Source organism: Falco biarmicus, chromosome 3 (genome assembly GCF_023638135.1).
Source record: "Falco biarmicus isolate bFalBia1 chromosome 3, bFalBia1.pri, whole genome shotgun sequence".
NCBI classification, from domain to species: Eukaryota; Metazoa; Chordata; class Aves; order Falconiformes; family Falconidae; genus Falco; species Falco biarmicus.
In genome coordinates this window covers 20124433-20142606 of record NC_079290.1, presented here as the reverse complement: position 1 = coordinate 20142606, position 18174 = coordinate 20124433, and the positions used below count along the sequence as shown (strand labels likewise).

At 41.9% G+C, this 18174-nt stretch overlaps 1 protein-coding gene across 6 annotated transcripts in view; it reads right to left on the bottom strand.

Annotated features, from left to right (window-relative positions):
* Positions 1-6342: 6342 nt before the first annotated feature.
* Positions 6343-18174, bottom strand: part of ENPP2 (ectonucleotide pyrophosphatase/phosphodiesterase 2) — a 77161-nt gene continuing 65329 nt past the window's right edge. For all 6 annotated transcript variants that reach the window (XM_056331775.1, XM_056331776.1, XM_056331778.1 and 3 more), the window contains 6 exons: positions 16894-17030; positions 16277-16412; positions 15036-15113; positions 12376-12508; positions 11554-11710; positions 6343-6954 (listed from right to left, as the gene is read on the bottom strand). In XM_056331775.1, the coding sequence (XP_056187750.1) occupies positions 6784-6954; positions 11554-11710; positions 12376-12508; positions 15036-15113; positions 16277-16412; positions 16894-17030 (812 nt within the window). In that variant the 3' untranslated portion in view covers positions 6343-6783. The remainder of the gene's footprint in view (positions 6955-11553; positions 11711-12375; positions 12509-15035; positions 15114-16276; positions 16413-16893; positions 17031-18174) is intronic.

Sequence of the window (18174 nt, the reverse complement as noted above, 5' to 3'; positions counted from 1 at the left end):
ACATGGGAAAAGACTGGCAATATTTGACCAGGCTGCAGCCCACACAACTTAGATACAGCTGTCCAGAAGGTAACACATCATCTGTGACCTTGTTCCGACTGTCTTTTTCACTAGACTGCAGATGTGGCCAGTAATCGAACTACAGACCCTGAGTTCAGCCATGGAGCCTTGGGCATGGGGAGGCAGTGGTGGTCAAGGCAGATGAGCATCTAAGTGAGGTGGGTAGGGACAGCTGTTCATGTGGTTGTACAATACAGGAGGAAGAGGAGTGCACAATTGCTGTTGTTCCAGCACATCATGCCCATGCACCCCAAAACACATCCCAACAACCAGCTAGAAACATGGAAAAGACTAAAAGTATAAATTACAATGTGCAGCAGGAAGAGAGCAGGTGAAATCACAGCAATCACCAAGTCCTAGGGACTTTGTTAGATGAGAATGGATAGATGGGCAGAGGACGTGGCCTCCCACTCTCCCCACTGAAATCAATGCTGAGAAAGATACTGACCTCTGATGTGCCTGGATTGAGTCTGAACTTTCCAGTCCCAGAGGAGAAAATACATTACTGATAGTTAATTTTCTCAGTTGTTAGTAATGGTCTAGTCAGCCATGGCTTGTATGGAGAATTTCTGGTTGATTCATCAGATCTTTGACGTCCTACCCTCAGTGACATTAAATGCATCCATACAAAGCCATACATATAGGTAAAGGTCACCACCTTAAATTCTCTGAAGAGGGTTTTTACCTGAAAAAAACTGGCCCTGGGGCTTTAACTGTACTAGAGAAGAAACTAGGAACGTATCAGGATCTTCCACATCTTCTATTCTGCAGGAGGAGTGTGTAAGACCTGACAGAGCTCAGCATTGAAAGAGCAGGTGGCTGTGCACCCTGTAGAGATATGTATGTGCACAGAAATTGTGCCAGCTAGGCTGACACTAAAGGTATTTGCAGATGATGACCAGATCAAAGCTGAAATAAAACAGGGAAGCCAGAAAGAAGGAAAAAAAAAAAAACCAAAAACTGTGATAAGGAGATAAGAGAGAAAGTTTCTCACTTCAGGAGACAGAAAAGGCTGGACAGGTTGAAGGTCCAGAAGATGCTGCCAGAAGAGAAATGGAGCAGAATTATTTGGCAGGTTTATGAAGTCCCTGTTCCCTCTGCATCCAGCCTCTTCTGATAGTTCAGGCCTTCACACAGAACAGATGAAATAACTCCCAACATTCTGCACACAGTCAGGAAACAGAAAACTTCCTCTTCAGGGGATGTTTTTCTGGGATTTCATCCTTTTCCGTTAAGGGTTTATGATGACAAATAATCCCACCTCTTTTCTAGTAAATTCCAGTTTTAAGGTCAATCAGTTACCGAAGTGCTATAACTTCTTTGCCTGCTGATCTCTCCGCGGTGAAACCTGCAGATGAAACCAGGGTGACATCCATCTGCCTTTCCCTACCGTATTTAGAAAAGAACAGGTAAGGTAAGGCTCCAGAACAACTGTGCACATACTGTGGATGCTATAGCAGGGCAGGGATTTTTTGTTTGAGTGGGTTACATCCCAAACTTTTGACTTGTAAAGGCAAAGAAACTTGTGGTTTTGTTTACTGCAGCCGACTGCGGCAATGCTGCTTTTTATGTCAACATACATTTTAGTAAATGTTAGCTTGTACTCTGTAGTAATGGGCTGTTTGCAGTCACCTTGGAAATACTGCTCTTATCTTTTATTTACACAACAAGTGCAAAGAAACAAGATTAGGTATTTTTCCACAATGTTTAAAATGCCTTTTTTTCCTCCTGTCTTGAACAAGGGCTGAACTTTAAACATTTCAAACACATATGGCCCCACTTGGAAGATGTACAGTGAACACAGTACTAATCATTTGCTGGCTGGTCTAACCTGATCAGAGTATACTTGTATTACCGTGACTGTACGGTGTGTCTCGGGTCAAGTGCAACAGTTGTCTGGGACTGCAGCAAGGGAAATGGAAACTAGTCACAAAACTGAGCTGGACTAGGACTACAGACAGGATAGACAGACAGATACCGTAGCATCCCTCTGGAGAAAAGGGAAGACTGGTAAGGAACCAGGCCTGTCACAACCATTTTGATGGATGGGATTGATAGAAAACTAATTCAGCATGATCTACTACCCCCAAAGGGCGTTTTGTTTCTATAGCCCTCTATTAAAATTTTATTGCAGCCACACAATTCTGAGGTTTCTACTTTAGAAAACTTACTCTGTATAGTGGAAGCACTATCAGAAATTATTTTAAAATATCACATATTAAACCCAATGCAGGAGTTCTGTGAGCACCTTTACTCGTCTTACTGCATCCATGTCCTTAAACATAATGTTTAACCTCTCTATACCACAATTTCATCCATACCTGTGATAACAGCCACCTCCCAGGAAGGCTGAGAAGTTTCATTTGTCTCTTTGTGCCAGAACAGCAAACTTGTTGGATGAGCACCGTACCAGAGTGGAGGGGAGGTGGCAGGTCCGCAACACCCACGCAATCCTTTGCTCTGGGAAAGCCTGGTTTTCTCCCATCTCCCTTACAAGCAAGAGCAAGTGCTTTTGCCCCCTGTGGGTAGCGGGCTTGCAGTTTAAATAAATAAATAAATAATAAAAAAAAGTGGCTGGGTGGGAATTTTCTCAATTGCACCACAAGCAGTATCTCCTCTGTCTCCTGCAGAGAACAGCCGAGGTAAGCTGCATATCTCTGTAGTGCAAATTTAAAGTTAATTAAAGATGTTTGAAGTGGCCGTGAGACTGAAGGGAAGGACTGCTAGAATGTCGGCTCCAGCTGCTAGAAATGTATCTTTTCCAAGTCAGCTCCAGCACTCAGTTCTCACTGTACAGGCTGCAGCACTTCCAGAGTTCACACTGCTCCTGCAGCTAGCAACACCTTCAGAGGGAACTCCTCCAAATTTCCTGAGTTTTCTGCTTCCTGGCTCTGTGCAGGAATTAAGGAGCTATTTCATCTGTTGTACATGAAGGACTGATCTATCGGAAGAAGCCAGATGCAGGGGGATCAGGGACTTCACAAACCTGCCAAATAAATCTTCTCCAGCCCCAGTTCCCTTCTGGCAGCATCTTCTAGACCTTCAACCTGTTCTGTCTCCTGAAGTAGGAAACTTCCTCTCTTACCTCCTTACCACTGCTTTTGTTTTCTTGCCTCTCCTACAAGAAATTCATGTTTCCATTCGTTAAAATCTTTGCACAATCAGCTGACTGTTTGCATATAAAGCACTGAGAAGCTGGGGACTATGGCAGAATTGTTTTGGAGCAGCCTCCAGGAACAAAGCAAGACCAACCTAATTAAACATAGGGATTTAAATCTACTCTTCACAATTTCCCTGTGAATACTGGAAAACCTTCACAAGACAGCACAGACCTGACAATTATATTTTTTGATCCTGTTGCTCATCTGGAGCTGAAAGTGCTTTATAACACAGTGCAAACTGATCTGATGTTACCAAAACAGTACCAGTGTCCGGGCAAGCGCGCAAACTGTTGAATGCTGCACCTAACACCGTAAAGGGGCTAAAGGCTGGAAACAAGGAACAGGGAAGTAGCAGCAAGCAGAAAGTATCAATCTAATCAAGCTGTTAGCTGACCAGGACAGAATATAATCAGTAATAATTAAGTATGCCAGTACTACCAGTATAGGGTGGTGACTTTTGCTATAATTTTGCCATCATAACTATGCTGTTGGTTTGGTTACTTGACCTGCCTTCCATGCTTATATATTAAGGATATGTGACTGTGAAAAAGGGGTTAAAAAAAGTAACAGTTTTCTGTAGCAATGATATCCCAGTTGCATAACTACCTCTAGAGGATTTTTCCCAGAGCAAAAGGACTTCATTAGGTGTGCAGGACACCTACAGCTTTTGTTGCCTTGACAATTGCTCAACTGAACTGCCTCTAACTCATTAAACATACTTCAAATTTACATCACCAATTGCAAACAATAATTACCCAAACCCTCAAAACTTGTGTTTGCTCAACAGAAAAATTCAGTCCTTGTTCTCCTCAATGGACCTCTTGCAGAAGCCAGAGAAATACAGAAAAAAAAAAAGGAAACATGTAACAGAAGCAAGTGGTACTTTCAAAATGGTCTAACAGGAATGGAAAGCAGAAGGGTTCCTTCCTACATGCTGGCCTAAGCTAACACTCACTCTGATGAGCACCAAAGGGAAATTACAAATTTCCTTTAAAATGTCTGTTGTTCCTGCAGAGCTCATGTTGCTTAGAGGGATTTGCAAGGCTTTCACTTAGCGCTGGAGCTTTTGTGTCAATAGGGCATCTTTCAACAGGAAAAAAACCCTCATGCAATTTACAGAAGTCACCAAAAACATTCCCCAGCACAGCTACTTCTGCCAACATGGTAAAATAAAACAGCAAAACCATACAAGAGCACAGGGCCAAGGGCTGAAGAGAAGTAGAAGTAGCTTACTAGTATTTACTCTCACAGTAAGCAACTGAGTAAAAAAATCATACTTCCCTACACACTAACCAACATTCTTTAGTGAAACAGAGAGTTAAACCATCTCACCCAACAGTCATCACTAACTGTATTTTGAAAGCAAACTTCTCTAAACACAAGAAGAGTATCTTTCAGAGCTTAAATGTTCCTTTGGTATAAATGTCATGTTATTTTGGGAGAAAATAAAATAATTACATCATTTGTTACATTTAATTAAAACAAACAAACAAACCAACAGATGAATGTCAAAGCAAAACAGTAGTGGTGGTCTCAAGTTTAGTTTATGAACAACCACATTAATTCATCCCTAAAGCTAGTGTTGAAGGAATTAGGGTCTTAACTGAAAACTGTTTTAAATCCAGAGGAAATACCCTTTGTAGCACATGTAAGAATGTAAAGTTTATCATGGCAGGAAGCCCTGCCAAAAGCTTACAGAAAAATATTTCTGTGCTACCAGACAACCACAAGAGACAAATTTTAAGTTGCAAGAATAGGATGTTTCCCAGAGCTTTGTGCAGTTACTAGCATTTCCATCCAAACATTTTGGGGGGATTTTAAAGCATCCAAATTTTGTTCTCTTCTAATCTAAACAGAATTTGGCACCTAGAATAATAAAATTTTGTCTACTGGTCACAAGAACTTTGTCATTAGTGCTAACATGATTTATTCTGGTTTACTACTTTCTCTTAGATGGACGCTACCAGGGATGCAAGTTGCTAAATTCTGCCAGATTAGTTTTACTTAGGAGACCTGGCTACTTGTCTATGTACATGTCCGAGATCCTTTCCAGCCCTCCCCACTTCCCTCCACCATTTGCAATCCTCAAAGAGAAAACAGACACAAACCACTTTGGTAGGGAGAGGGCAATCTGTAACCCCAAACAACAGCTTTGTAGTAATGCCACTAGCGAGTTCAGCCTCAAGAGGCATTCTGAACAATAATTTATCTTTTACATCACCTAACTACACTAACGCTAATGGTCCATACCATATGCCTTCTGTAAAAACTGTACAAACCAAATCAGGCCATTATCTAGATACCAGTATACAACAGCGCCTCTTCCATTGGCCTGCGACTGTGGCATCAGTGTCACTTGTAGGGACTTGCCAGGATTATGAGACTGTGACTGTACAGCAGTAACCAACAGACTTGACTCACTTGACCAGGTAGGTGATGGCTGTAAATCATGTGCACTGTATGGGCTTCACAGTACCAGAAGTTACACAGGTGCAATCAGGCCAAGGGGGTTCCTTTCAGAATAACGTCTGGCATTAAGCCTCAGACTCAGATTAGGGGAAAACTCCGCAGATTCTGGCCACTAGAACAAGACAACAAAGATGAGATTTTCTCCTCCCAGCTAAAAGCCCACTGTTGGGTGTTTAGCAATGTCACTTCCTTCAGCATCTGCCTTATCTCATTTCCCCTCAAAGGCAAAGCAAAGGACATTGGGGCAGGTATTCCCAGGAACAGCCCAGAGCAGCATCGGTGGAAAAGGGATGTAACACAGCCCGACTAGTGATAGCAGATGTTGTCACCTTGCATCCTCCCCACAGCTCCAGAGCAGGGCCAAGTGGCCTCAGCAAGGAGTACCGCTGGTAGCTTATGACACTGACAAACCTCCTCTCCCAGCTATGCCCCTAAGGCACAACCTAACCAGTAATCACTACTGTGGGTATCTGCTTTAGGGTCTCACTGCTGAGTACCAGAGCAGGACACCTGGGCTCCTGGCAGTCCTCTTACCAGCAAACCTAAGCTCTTGAGAGGGTTCTGCCTGGTGAATAAGAGAGATCTGGCAGCACTCAGCTGCCCGCAAGTCCCTCTGAATATCCCTGTAAAAGGAAATCAGAACACATTAAAAAAAACTGAACGTGTGGTTTATTATATTTAAGTTGCTATTTGTCTATAGGGTTTAAATATGTCTGTCATATAGTTAACAGTAAATGAATGTAATTTTACATGTTCAGTATTTTGATACACAGTACAGGACTACAAGTGTGGTAAAGGAGCATGGGAAATTAGTATTTCCTTGATGCACATATCAAATCCTGCAGCACCATTTAAAAGCTCTGAGTAAGGACTCAAGCTGCAGTATTACAAGCGCTACTAAATAAACCAAGAGACATACCTATATTAAACATTAGAGAAACAAAACAAATGACACAAGGGTTTAATATTTAAGATTTGATACAGGATTAAAATACTAATATTTTTAATGTCCTGGTTTCAAATTAATAAATATAAAAACAATATAAAAATATACACCAGTTGATAAAAGGATGCACTGAGTAAGGTTAGAAAGCTAAATTTCACTTTCAAACGTATGCAGGTATGTCTTTAGGGAGAGGATTTCTGTGTAGCTGCGACTGGTCTTTCGGAAGAAGTCCAAGCTTGTGAGCTGCTCGATGTCACGCACACGTGCAGTGTGCATCTTAAGAAGATCTTCAACCCACTTTGATTCATCTTCCAAGCTCTGAAACGTAAGAAAAAAAAAGTTTTATAACATGCCATGTCAAAAGTCAGCTCCAAAAGCAAACACAACTTTTCTAAACATTGGGTCCATTTGAAGAATCTCTGTGCCCTAAGAACAGCTAAGGTAAACAACTCCCAAGAAAATAGATTAGAAACTTAACATGCAAGATGATCCCTACAGTTTTGTTTTGGACCCATATTAGGACAGGGTTGAGGCAATGAGCATAGTCATCTAGGAAAAGCTGGCCTCATGTTGCAGGTGTTCTAGAAGAACTGCCATTGCTAAGATCCAGTGGTCACTACATAATTTATCTCACAGAAAGAGCTCCACATTAATCAGTTGTGTATTACCAAAGCCCAAACTCCAGGCTGCTTAGCTCTGAATGCTTACACATTATTTTAATCTGACCAGCACCCCACCTAACACAGTATTATTTTAATCTTTCCACTTTACTCTTAGGAGACCATTATGATTCATTACACAGTTGGGACTATGGTTTATGTTGGTACCTGTAAAATCCTGTTGTTGGAACATACATATTGTTCACTTATAGAAAAAAGACTTTCACTAAACATTTCCCAATATGGGGAAAAAAAAAAAAAAAATCAGTAAGGTGATGCTGCAAGAGTGATCGAGGTCAGGTCGCATGGGTGTAATCTCTCTTAGGGGACTGTTCCTGCTACATGCTTTATCCCAGCTCCGATACATGTTGCAGCCATCTACAAACTAGTGTCACTCAATCACACATCAGAAAATCAGCCCTGCAAAACACTGCAGTTACTGGCTGTTCGAGCGTGTTAACCAGCCCAGCAACATGTCCCATGAGCATTGCAGCCAGCCCCAAGGACTGCACAGTGGGAGAGCAGACGTGGGAAAAGGACAGAGCAAACAGGACTTTTCCCCCTTTGGCCTCTCTGGCTGGCACGTCTACACCAGTGCTGGGGAAGCACGTTAGGAAGGGAGGGTTGTACCTCTGGGCATTTGGACTCCAGGAGTGTGACCTGGAAACCTTGATGATCACAATCTGTTTCTGGGCTTACTCTGGAAAATGAGCCTTTTCCTGACTGTCTCGGTGAGGTCTTCCTACAAAGTGATCCTCTCACCAATCGAAACGAAGCTTCAGCAACGCCAGAGCCTACCCAACACTGTAGATGTGCCACAGACCACACAGTGGGTCACCCTCCAGAGGCCACGAGGGTGAGCCTGATCGTTTGCACAGAGAGGACACGAAGTACCAGCTAGACCATAGCTGGCTGCTCTAAAGAAAACATCCATGACCCAGTCAGTATTTGTCTGTTTTGGACATTTTCAGCTCTAAACTGACTTTGTTCTCCATGTCACTAGCAACCCGAGGCCCCAGACCAGGTCTGGAACATGAAAAGAAAGATGCAAATTAAGATGGAAAAGAAAGGAGTATGCCTTGCCTTCACCTGCAGTGCTGTGCTCCAGGAATGCCACCTGGCAGCACGTGGCCACAGGAAGCCCGCTCCTCAGCCCTCACCCTTGGCTGATCAGGTTGCTAGTCTGCAAACAGGCCTCAAGAGTGTCATTACTGCAAATGCACTCACTCTGACATTTTTGTCGTCTTCAGACCTTCCTTCTGGGCAGGAAATGTGCATTTTAGAGCTCAGAGGGAAGTCCAACTGCTACAAACCTCACTTTTTTGAATACAAGAAGGACTCCTAAGAGTTTGCAAAGTTCTGTAATATGAATAAATCACAAGATTGCGAGGCTGGTTTAAACCAAGTCCAGCAAACCAGCATTTACAGGACCCCAGAAAATCAATCACCATATCTAGGTTTTAGTTTTTCCATTCCTCAACTGGCCTGTGAAGCCTTAGGTCCAGCAGCAAGGATATTAAACACAGTGGTCAGCTAAGATAATATTATATTACTGCATAAAAACAAATTACATTTACATTTTAAATGATAGTTTTCTCCATCTGTGCTGGTTAGTCTCACCTCAATAGTACAGTGAGTCTTAGAAGGAAAAAAATACCAGTTGAAAACATGTAGGTAAATAGAAACTGAGATCTCAGCTGGAGTACTTTATCTCATTCATGTTCCAGATTAAAAAAGAAAGGCAGGCAGAAAGGCAGGCAGAAAGGCAGGCAGAAAGGCAGGCAGAAAGGCAGGCAGAAAGGCAGGCAGAAAGGCAGGCAGAAAGGCAGGCAGAAAGGCAGGCAGAAAGGCAGGCAGAAAGGCAGGCAGAAAGGCAGGCAGAAAGGCAGGCAGAAAGGCAGGCAGAAAGGCAGGCAGAAAGGCAGGCAGAAAGGCAGGCAGAAAGGCAGGCAGAAAGGCAGGCAGAAAGGCAGGCAGAAAGGCAGGCAGAAAGGCAGGCAGAAAGGCAGGCAGAAAGGCAGGCAGAAAGGCAGGCAGAAAGGCAGGCAGAAAGGCAGGCAGAAAGGCAGGCAGAAAGGCAGGCAGAAAGGCAGGCAGAAAGGCAGGCAGAAAGGCAGGCAGAAAGGCAGGCAGAAAGGCAGGCAGAAAGGCAGGCAGAAAGGCAGGCAGAAAGGCAGGCAGAAAGGCAATACCCCAGCCCAGACTGGAACAGATACATAAGGTGGCTACTAAAATGCTCATCCTCTCTTACAAAAGCAGCAAAAAAATCCTGGGTCTCCCATGAATAGAGGAAAGTATATGCCTTGAGAATCATCATAAATCATCACTAGGGTAAATCCCAAAGAAGCCTAGTGAAGGGCTATTTAAGCCATAGAAAAATGTTGACACAAGAATAAATGGGTATAACCTCACCATGAATAAACACAGTTTGGAAATGGAACAAATTAAAATGAGAAGAGTAGTGGTGTTCTCCAACAGCTGTGTGAAGAGAAAGAAAGTGTGCACAACAAGAGCGGAGTGGGGGGAAAGCTAATATTTCTTCAGATCTTAAAAGCAAGCTGTGGAGAGGTTGAAGAAAAATTCTTGCCTTACCCCATGCATTTCATCCATGAAGCATCTGAGGTTTTACACAATCACTTCTTTGAACAAATAAAATGGAACACCATGTGCAGAAGTAAGACTAACAGTGTATTTGAATGTCAGACTTTTGCCTAACTGTATTCTCATTCAAGAGCTACATTTTCGGAATGGTTCTTTGCTATTTAAAAAGCATAGACCAGTATCTGCTTATGACCTCATAGTAGCGCTGAAGTTCCTCCTACAACTGTAAACACAATCACCATAAATAGGATGAGCTACAGAGAAAAGCCTGGGTTGGAATATAAGAAATTGAAGAGTAAAAGAGGCCATTATTCTAAATAGTTTGATTCTAAACAGCAGTTTAAGAGGACTATGACCTGCAAATGTAGGAAGGGGAAAAAACCCTGACTTTGTCATAAAAGTACATATGGGCAGAGATACAAGGGCAGAGGCACTAATAACTGCCAGTTTAGTAACCTCCAGATCACCAACTGGATCTTAATTAACAGGAAAGCAGAAAAACCATGATAAAATGTATGTAGGACTTTGTGAGACTTTTGGTGGAAGACATCTCTGCCCAAAGCAGTTAAGAGTCTAAACAGGGGGAGCCAGACCTGCAAGAGAGGGATACTGCTCCAAAAGCATGGTTTTAGAAAGAGGGACCTGAAAGCAGGCGATGTGTGATGAATGAGAAAGAAACAGTGTTCCAGGTGAATTGTGTACAGAGTTGGAATGACTGTTTCTGCCTGTAGCTGGAACAGGAGTCTTAACTTTTTGTGCCAATACGAAATTCATAATATTAATGCGTTCATTCAGGAAATGGTCTCCTGGCAGCCTATAGTGAAGCGTCTGTGTGCAGGAATCCGCACAGTTGTGTAATGGGAGAACAAGTTCAGACGGAAGGACAAGCCTAAATACAGCTGCCTGGGAGGACTGCTGTCCTTGCAGAGCATCAGAGCCCGTGGGGACCTGACCGCTCTCCTGCCACACGACCAGCTGTCGAGTGTGCGTTACTTTCTGCGAAGCTGACCAGACCAAAGCCTTTGAACTTCACCAAGATCCTTACACTACAGGATCTTGCATCCCAAAGGAAGATAGGAAAGGAACCAGGAGGGTGTCTGGTCATCTCTGTTAATAAGAACCCACACTTTTCCCTTGAATCAAGAACATCTGGAAAGAGCACAAACTGGCATTCTGCCCTTGGCAGGTTTTAGCATATAGTTGTAATACTGTGTGGGTTGGATGTAATCGTGCTATCAGATGCACCCAGACTGCCACAGAAGACAGAGTGTATTGTACCTGCATATGGAAACAGACCTCAATAAAAACATCAGGCTGGCTGCCAGCACAATACGACTATGCACACAACCTCCCCCAGCTCTGTTCTGAAGTTACACTGACAGTGTCTGCCAAACGGTAGAAGCTTACAGGTTGTTTACTTCCAACCTACTGTATGTCAGTTCTTCCAGACAATTTAGGTGCAGTAATAGTTTCATATTTTCTTTGATATCATGGAGGAGTGCTTTTGTCTAATGAGTTGGAGGTGACACTTAACAGACTCACTATCCTGTCCTTTCATTCAAGATATCAGTTGAGCACTAGTGGCCAATAGTAAGGGGGTTTCACATGTCCCAGGGATATATTTACCACAGGATTACAGTAGTGCAGCAGAACTTACATTGCAGCTCTCATCATTGTCAGGCCGGTGGGGAAGGATGTATGAGAGAACGGAAAGTGGTCCATCGCACTTGTCAGCTGGCTGAGTGAAATCTAAGCAGCTGGTTATGATGGCATAGTAATGAGTAGGAACAGGGATGGCACTGCCTTCCACAAACCTGGGGAAATAAAGCAAGCATTTATCCACAAATGATTAAACTTTTTTGAAAGAAGGTTACACAAACAGCATGGTCTTTCCTTGCTATGTGTGAGGCCACATGTATGTTGCTGAAGTGTGTTTGATTCCTAAACGCTATCTGAAAATGAGCATTCAATTAACTCATGTCTTCTGTGCTACAGAAATACCTCACACCGGTGCTGAAAGGCTTCTTCAGTTCAGGGGCATAGACAGAAAGCATTACTGAATTAACAAAACACATGAGTATCTAACTCAACAGTACTGCTATGGTTTTCTCTGGTGTCCAGTTGTCAACTCTTAAGTTCTAGACAATTTTAGAGAAAACAGGTTATTTGGAACATAATTCAACTTCATCTTAAGGATGAATGAACACTTAATTTCCAAGCCAAGGTGAACAGTTACCAGCTGAATTGCCATTTCCTCATTTTTACCATTGTACTACTTACAGGGGCATTCAGTCTTGAGGAACAATAATTTTAGAATGAGCGGGAAAATTGTATCTTCTCCCCAAAACCAAATAATGTGCAGATAATGACTCATTTAAGATAAAGCCATCATTAACAGAAGCAACAGCAAACCAGTTAAACAAACAAACAAACAAAAAACCACAAACAAAAAAAACAAACAACCCCCCCCAACTCTTACTGTTTTATTTTGTCAGGTGTGTCATGTAAACCATCATAGTCATAGTCAAAGATTGGTCCACTTATAACATTGACTCCATTTCGTTCAGTGGCATATCTCTTCACCAAAACCCTTTGGAAATAGTTCCATACCTCTGTGGGGAAGGAGGGGGGAAATAAAAAAAAAAAAAAAAAAATGCAACAAAAAATAAAATACACCAAAATTTGATTAAGTCAAAACACTTCAAGATTATAAACAATGTTTTTTCCCCCCTCAAAATAAAAACCCAGTGGACATCATTCAAGCGATTGTAGGGGAAATCAAACACTAAGCATTACAGATTTACTGCAGCTTCATTCAGTTTGGTCAATAAAGCCTATTCACATGTCTTTGTTCTCTATGGATTCTTTTACCCCAACCACTGATAAAGGAAATACACAGTACCACTCCCAGGCTGGCATTGCCATAGACATTGCACAGACAGCCTGCTGTTCCTTCACCAAGCACTAGAAACAACTATTCACATGCTTTTGGTGCCCCTGTGAACACTTCCTTTGTCTTTCTTATCTAGTTACAGGGAATGGTGCTGTAGTTGTGTGTGTGGGTTAATTCTAGAAAGGAAACAGCACTGTGATTAAAAGCAAAACCCAAACATTTTAAAAGAAAGGGAAATACAAAGGTCATAGTCTTCCAGTTAAATTCTCCTTGGCTACAAAATGTCTAACTTTTAAATTAAGTGCTGTCAAGGATGACCAAATTGAGGCATGGCATTTCATTACAGCAACTTTTGGGAAGAGCATGGCATTCTTTCTCCCACCACGCCCTCCTCAACGGTAACAAGATGCTTGCAGAGGCTGGAAACACACTGGGATCTCCAGTTACATAATTCTTTTCCTTCTTTTTCCGTTTACTTTAACACTAACAGAAGTGTCAGACAAATACAAAATAACAAATAAAATATCTCCGACCCCTAGAAGTTTAACTTTTGTCCTACCAGCTCAGACCATCAAGTTCACGGTTCATGGGCACTGATGTCAACACCAGCCTCAGCGAGCCCCCCCAGTATGCCTTGTCCTGAGGCTGCTCAGCGCCACATGCACTCCCTTGCTTGAGCTGATGCTCTAATAAGAGCCTCAGCTGCGGCGGCCACTTGGCAGTACCACTCCCCCAGCTCCTTGCTCCTCCAATACATCAGCCTTAACAATAAAAATAGCCCCCAAAAGAAAGCTTTTTTCTCCCCCCTTGAGTTTTCCAGCTGAATCAGCTCCCCACTCAGGTTCCCACTGCAGCCCACGTTAAGACAGCACTGCCAGCCCAGGGGCATTATCTTGCAGCTCCTTAAGTCAGACTCACTATAGGAAACAGATACAGTATTCTTGCCTGGGGGGATGGGATGAGACAGTGAATTTAAAAAAAACAACAAAGTGTGCATGTGGGGGGGTGCCTCTACAGCCAGCACTGCCACCAAAGCCAGCATGGCATAAAACTGCCACCTCGTATTTTCCTTGTTGTGGGAAAAGCTCCATATAACAAGCTTATAATCAGCTCTTAGCATGGCAACCTGCACACATGTAGTGGTTCGTAATTCCCCAAGAACGATGTCAGTTCCAGCACTTGTTCTCAGGGAATTCTTCACGCACTTGTGATGAAGAGGAACGCTGCTAGACAAAATGAGCTGCTAGTGGTGGGTTGCTCTCCTGCGATTAGCATCTCAGCTAATTTGCTTAGACTAACATTAGCATAAAGAGCACTTTTATGAAGTGATTTGAGAGTGGGAAATCCCCAATAATTTTGCACTCTGTAATCAGTTAAGTGCCTTTGCTCAAATTTCCAGCAAACATCACCACTTGTCCTACTCAGAGGCCTTTTCAGTTAAAAACACTCTTCTGGTTAAAAAGAAAAAACCTCCCCATAGGCTTTGATGTTTATCCAAACCTCTCTGGCCTAAAATCTGAATTGGAAATCTCACAAGAACAGGCTCTTGAGATTCTTCCAAGGCTTCTCAATTCCTGCCAAGCCAAAAATGCCACCAGAATAGTATGATGGTTTTCCTACCTCTTGGCAGTACTAGAGACAGAAGGGATGTGCAGACAAAAGAAACGTTAATACTATAACCCTGCAGCACTGTAAGTTTCAGCCAGGTTTAAGTCATTCCTCATTTTCCATAAATTGGTTTCCTCTTCCTTTTTCTTTATAGGTAATAAATATGTTTGGTCTCCCTCTAAGGGCACAGATAGAAAACCAAAAAATAATCACTTGCCCCTGAACTACAACAGTATGCTAAGTGCACACTCCCAGGTGGCTCCAGTTGAGAAGTAAAAACAATGTTGCCTAAGTATGTTCTGCACTAGCTTGGGCTACAGACAAAATCTGAATGGTTTTGCACAAACTGAATTATTGTGGCACAAAGCAAAAAGTGCTCTTATCTTAGCCCAGCACTGAGGAAAATAAATCTTTCTTAAAACTTAAGCCTTGCTTGTGGTATTTTGCCTGCCCATACCTAGAACTATACAAGTGCCCACAGGTATTATCTGCTGGCTACAGGTAACTGAACTTCATGTTCTAAACTTCTCCCATCAATTCATTCCATGGTCCAACACACATATTAAAAACCAACCAAACAAACCAAAAAAGCCAAACATGTTGGGAAAGAGAAGTAAAGCCATGGAAAGGGCACTTACTTTTGAAGGCAGGATACATTGGAATTATATTTGTTATTAGAAAAGCATCGTATTTTGCTTCTGCAGAGGAACTTAATTCTGAAAACAATAGAACAGAAATATATTAGTAAGATGAAATATCAGAAATTCAAATAATATAAAAATGTTTTGGAAAATGGATTCAGAGATTAACCAAAGGGAATAGTGTAATCTAAACAACAATCTGAATACTATATTCAGAAGTGCACAGTATATGCATAAAATTTGACTATAATGTGACATCTGAACATGGAAGTAGGGCTATTATCTTTTCGTCAACTGTCAATCAGTTCGAAATATTTTTCTAGCTCATCTATTTTTGCAGTCTTAAAAGTCAGAGAGCTGTTCTGCAGGCTTTTACAAAAGAGGCAAACAATTTCCAGAGAGTGGAGTATTGGATTGTCTTCTAGCTCTGAGCAAGCCTTTGCACCAGTAATGCCATATCAAAAATCCATCAGAAATATTTCAGCCACTGAGCAAGGAAAGCAGAGCAATGAAGTTCATAAATGTGAGACAGTTGTGTCCCTTGAACATTTACTAATCCTAGAGAATCATTGCTTGAAGACGGAACCAATGTAACTGCATCAGGAGAATCCAGGGCACACAATTACATTGGTTTTCTACTAGCTTTATTTCTATAGGACAGTAGATATTTTAACAGTATGCGAGATTCTAATTTGGATTTATAAATTAAATATACATTTATCTTACTGCTGTTTGAATTTAAAACTCTGACTAGATTCCCAGTTCATATAAGTTGGCATCTATCTGCAGTCTTTAAAGGGCCAGCTTTTGATGACTACCTTATAGCTTGTACTCCTACACCGTGCAATTCTTCATTCACCTTTTATTTTTATGAACTAAACTAAGCCAGGCACCAGTCTGGAGCACAACCGTGATAGCAGCTTGTGGCACTGGGCTCTTGGGTCCTCAGAAAGTGCAGCAAGAATAATGTATCCATCCCATTGGGCCCATACATGACACTGGTGCCGGAGTGGCTCCTCTGAGGAGGAGACATCACAGAGGAAGAAATCACCCTGTAGCAGGGGGAAATTAAACCATTCCTACATATATTCTTTCCCAACAATCTCAAAAAAACGCTTAGTCTGTTTATATCTGGAGGGGTGAGTGGGGTGGTAGTGTGTGTTTCACAGCTAAGGTTTTCCCTAACAAAAAAAGAAAATTACAAAACCTCTAGGTATTACAAAGCTAGCTGAACTTACGAGGAGGAAAAAGGAAGCCATAGGAGAGCTGTTTGTCGCCTCTGTAGGCTGCACAGGTCTGGCTGTTTCCTGGAGAAATGCGGAGGTCAGGCCTCACACAGCTGGCCAGGTGCTCAGGAACACCTGATACCTCTGCCTGCATTGAGGAACATAGAAATGACAAGAAAAGTGATTCCAGCATCAATAGCTAAAAGAAGATTATTTTATATAGTCAACAGATTACATGGAAGGTCTTGTGTAGAGTAAAACAAACCACCCAGCTGTACAACCAAATCCTGCTCCTGTGTCTGCTGCAGAGCCCCTCCTTCAGGTAGCAATCACCATGGGAAATAATTCAACTGAAGTCACTGATTATTCCATCATAATAAAACAAATCCCCACTGAGCAAAACTTAGAAAGAAAATGAAAACAGGAAAAGAAATATACGTCCCTTCTGCCTTAAAATTATTTTCTCCTGAACAAACAGATTTGGCATTGTTTACAATGGTATATGATGTAATTTCTGGTGCAAAAATTTACCCATGGAAGGGGAATTTTAGGACTTTAAAAGTTCAGGTACAGAACAGATTTCCCCAGGATTTTTTAAGTACTTTTCCAAGAACAAAGATAGCACTAACCTGTTTGGAAATAGTGTAGGATGTCCAGAGAGGCATCAGGAATGTTTCACTGTAGCCACTTTCAAAGTCATGGTGATGCAAGATATTGTATTTTGTGCGGTACAGCACTGCGGGGCGCCCATACAGAAGATGCTTCTCTACATATCAGAAGAAATTACATTTGCATTTATTACTGAAAACCTTAAAGATGAAAAAAACCAGGGGTCGGCTTTCCAACTCCAACACATGCTGATTTTACAGTGCTCCTTAATGGGATGCTGACCCTGAATAACTGCTAAGGAAATCCTGTAATAGAGAGAGCAGCAGTTCTTCAATAGCTTTGGCCGAGATCCCTATTCCAGGCTCACAACACACTGAGGTTAAAAGTCCCTTCTGTACTTGAAAGCTTGTTGGGGTCATAGCATGGAGAAAGGGTGTTTCTCCAAACACAGAAGACTCCACAAGAACTTTGTGTCCACATCTCAGTCACACATGAGGTAATAAGCACTTTTTTGCAGGTTTCCATCAGCCCCTATCCTATCCTGCCACTCTTTCTTCTTATGTTTTTTCTCTCCTTCCTATGGTAACATCCCTCTCAAAAGGGAGGCATAAGTAGTTACTCACTAAAAGAGTATTTTTTTCCACTTGGCTGATACAGATGATGTTCTGAAGACTGATGTGCTATTTTCTATCAGCTATATCAAAGAAAATAAACAAACAAAAAAAGAACTTCCTAACTTTAGCTAAAAAAACCCCAACCTTCAACTCTGCAAAACTTGCTTTTCTTCTGTCTTGGCGATATGGTTGAATGTCACTAGGTACCTCTGACAAGCTTGCTTATAAAAAGACAAAAATATCTTTGAAAGAGAGAGAAGAAAAATAAATTTCCTGGCTAATCTTGCATTGTGCTGCACAGTTCGTTGATTCTGATTAACCGTTTGGGAAATAGGCTTGGCTTGCTTTGGGAAATCAAAACAAAGAAACAAGGGAAGCAGCCTAACATTGTACACAGATAGGCATTTAACCTGGAAGGACATGGTTTATTAGTGCCTGAGTCCAAATAGAGGATATTTTTGTAGGAAACAAGAATGAAAAGTAGAAAAAGGCATGTCTAGGGACAAAGACAAATTTGCTTTATTCAAGAGAAGCTGAAGCATCTTTTTCTTCTGCATGTGTGTATCATCATCAGCTAAATATGTGTGGTGCACCATGCAGGAAAAAGGAATTACCAACTAAACACAGGAAGATTTATGAACAGGTGCCACAGCCTGTCATAAAATACAACAAAATAACTTGCACATA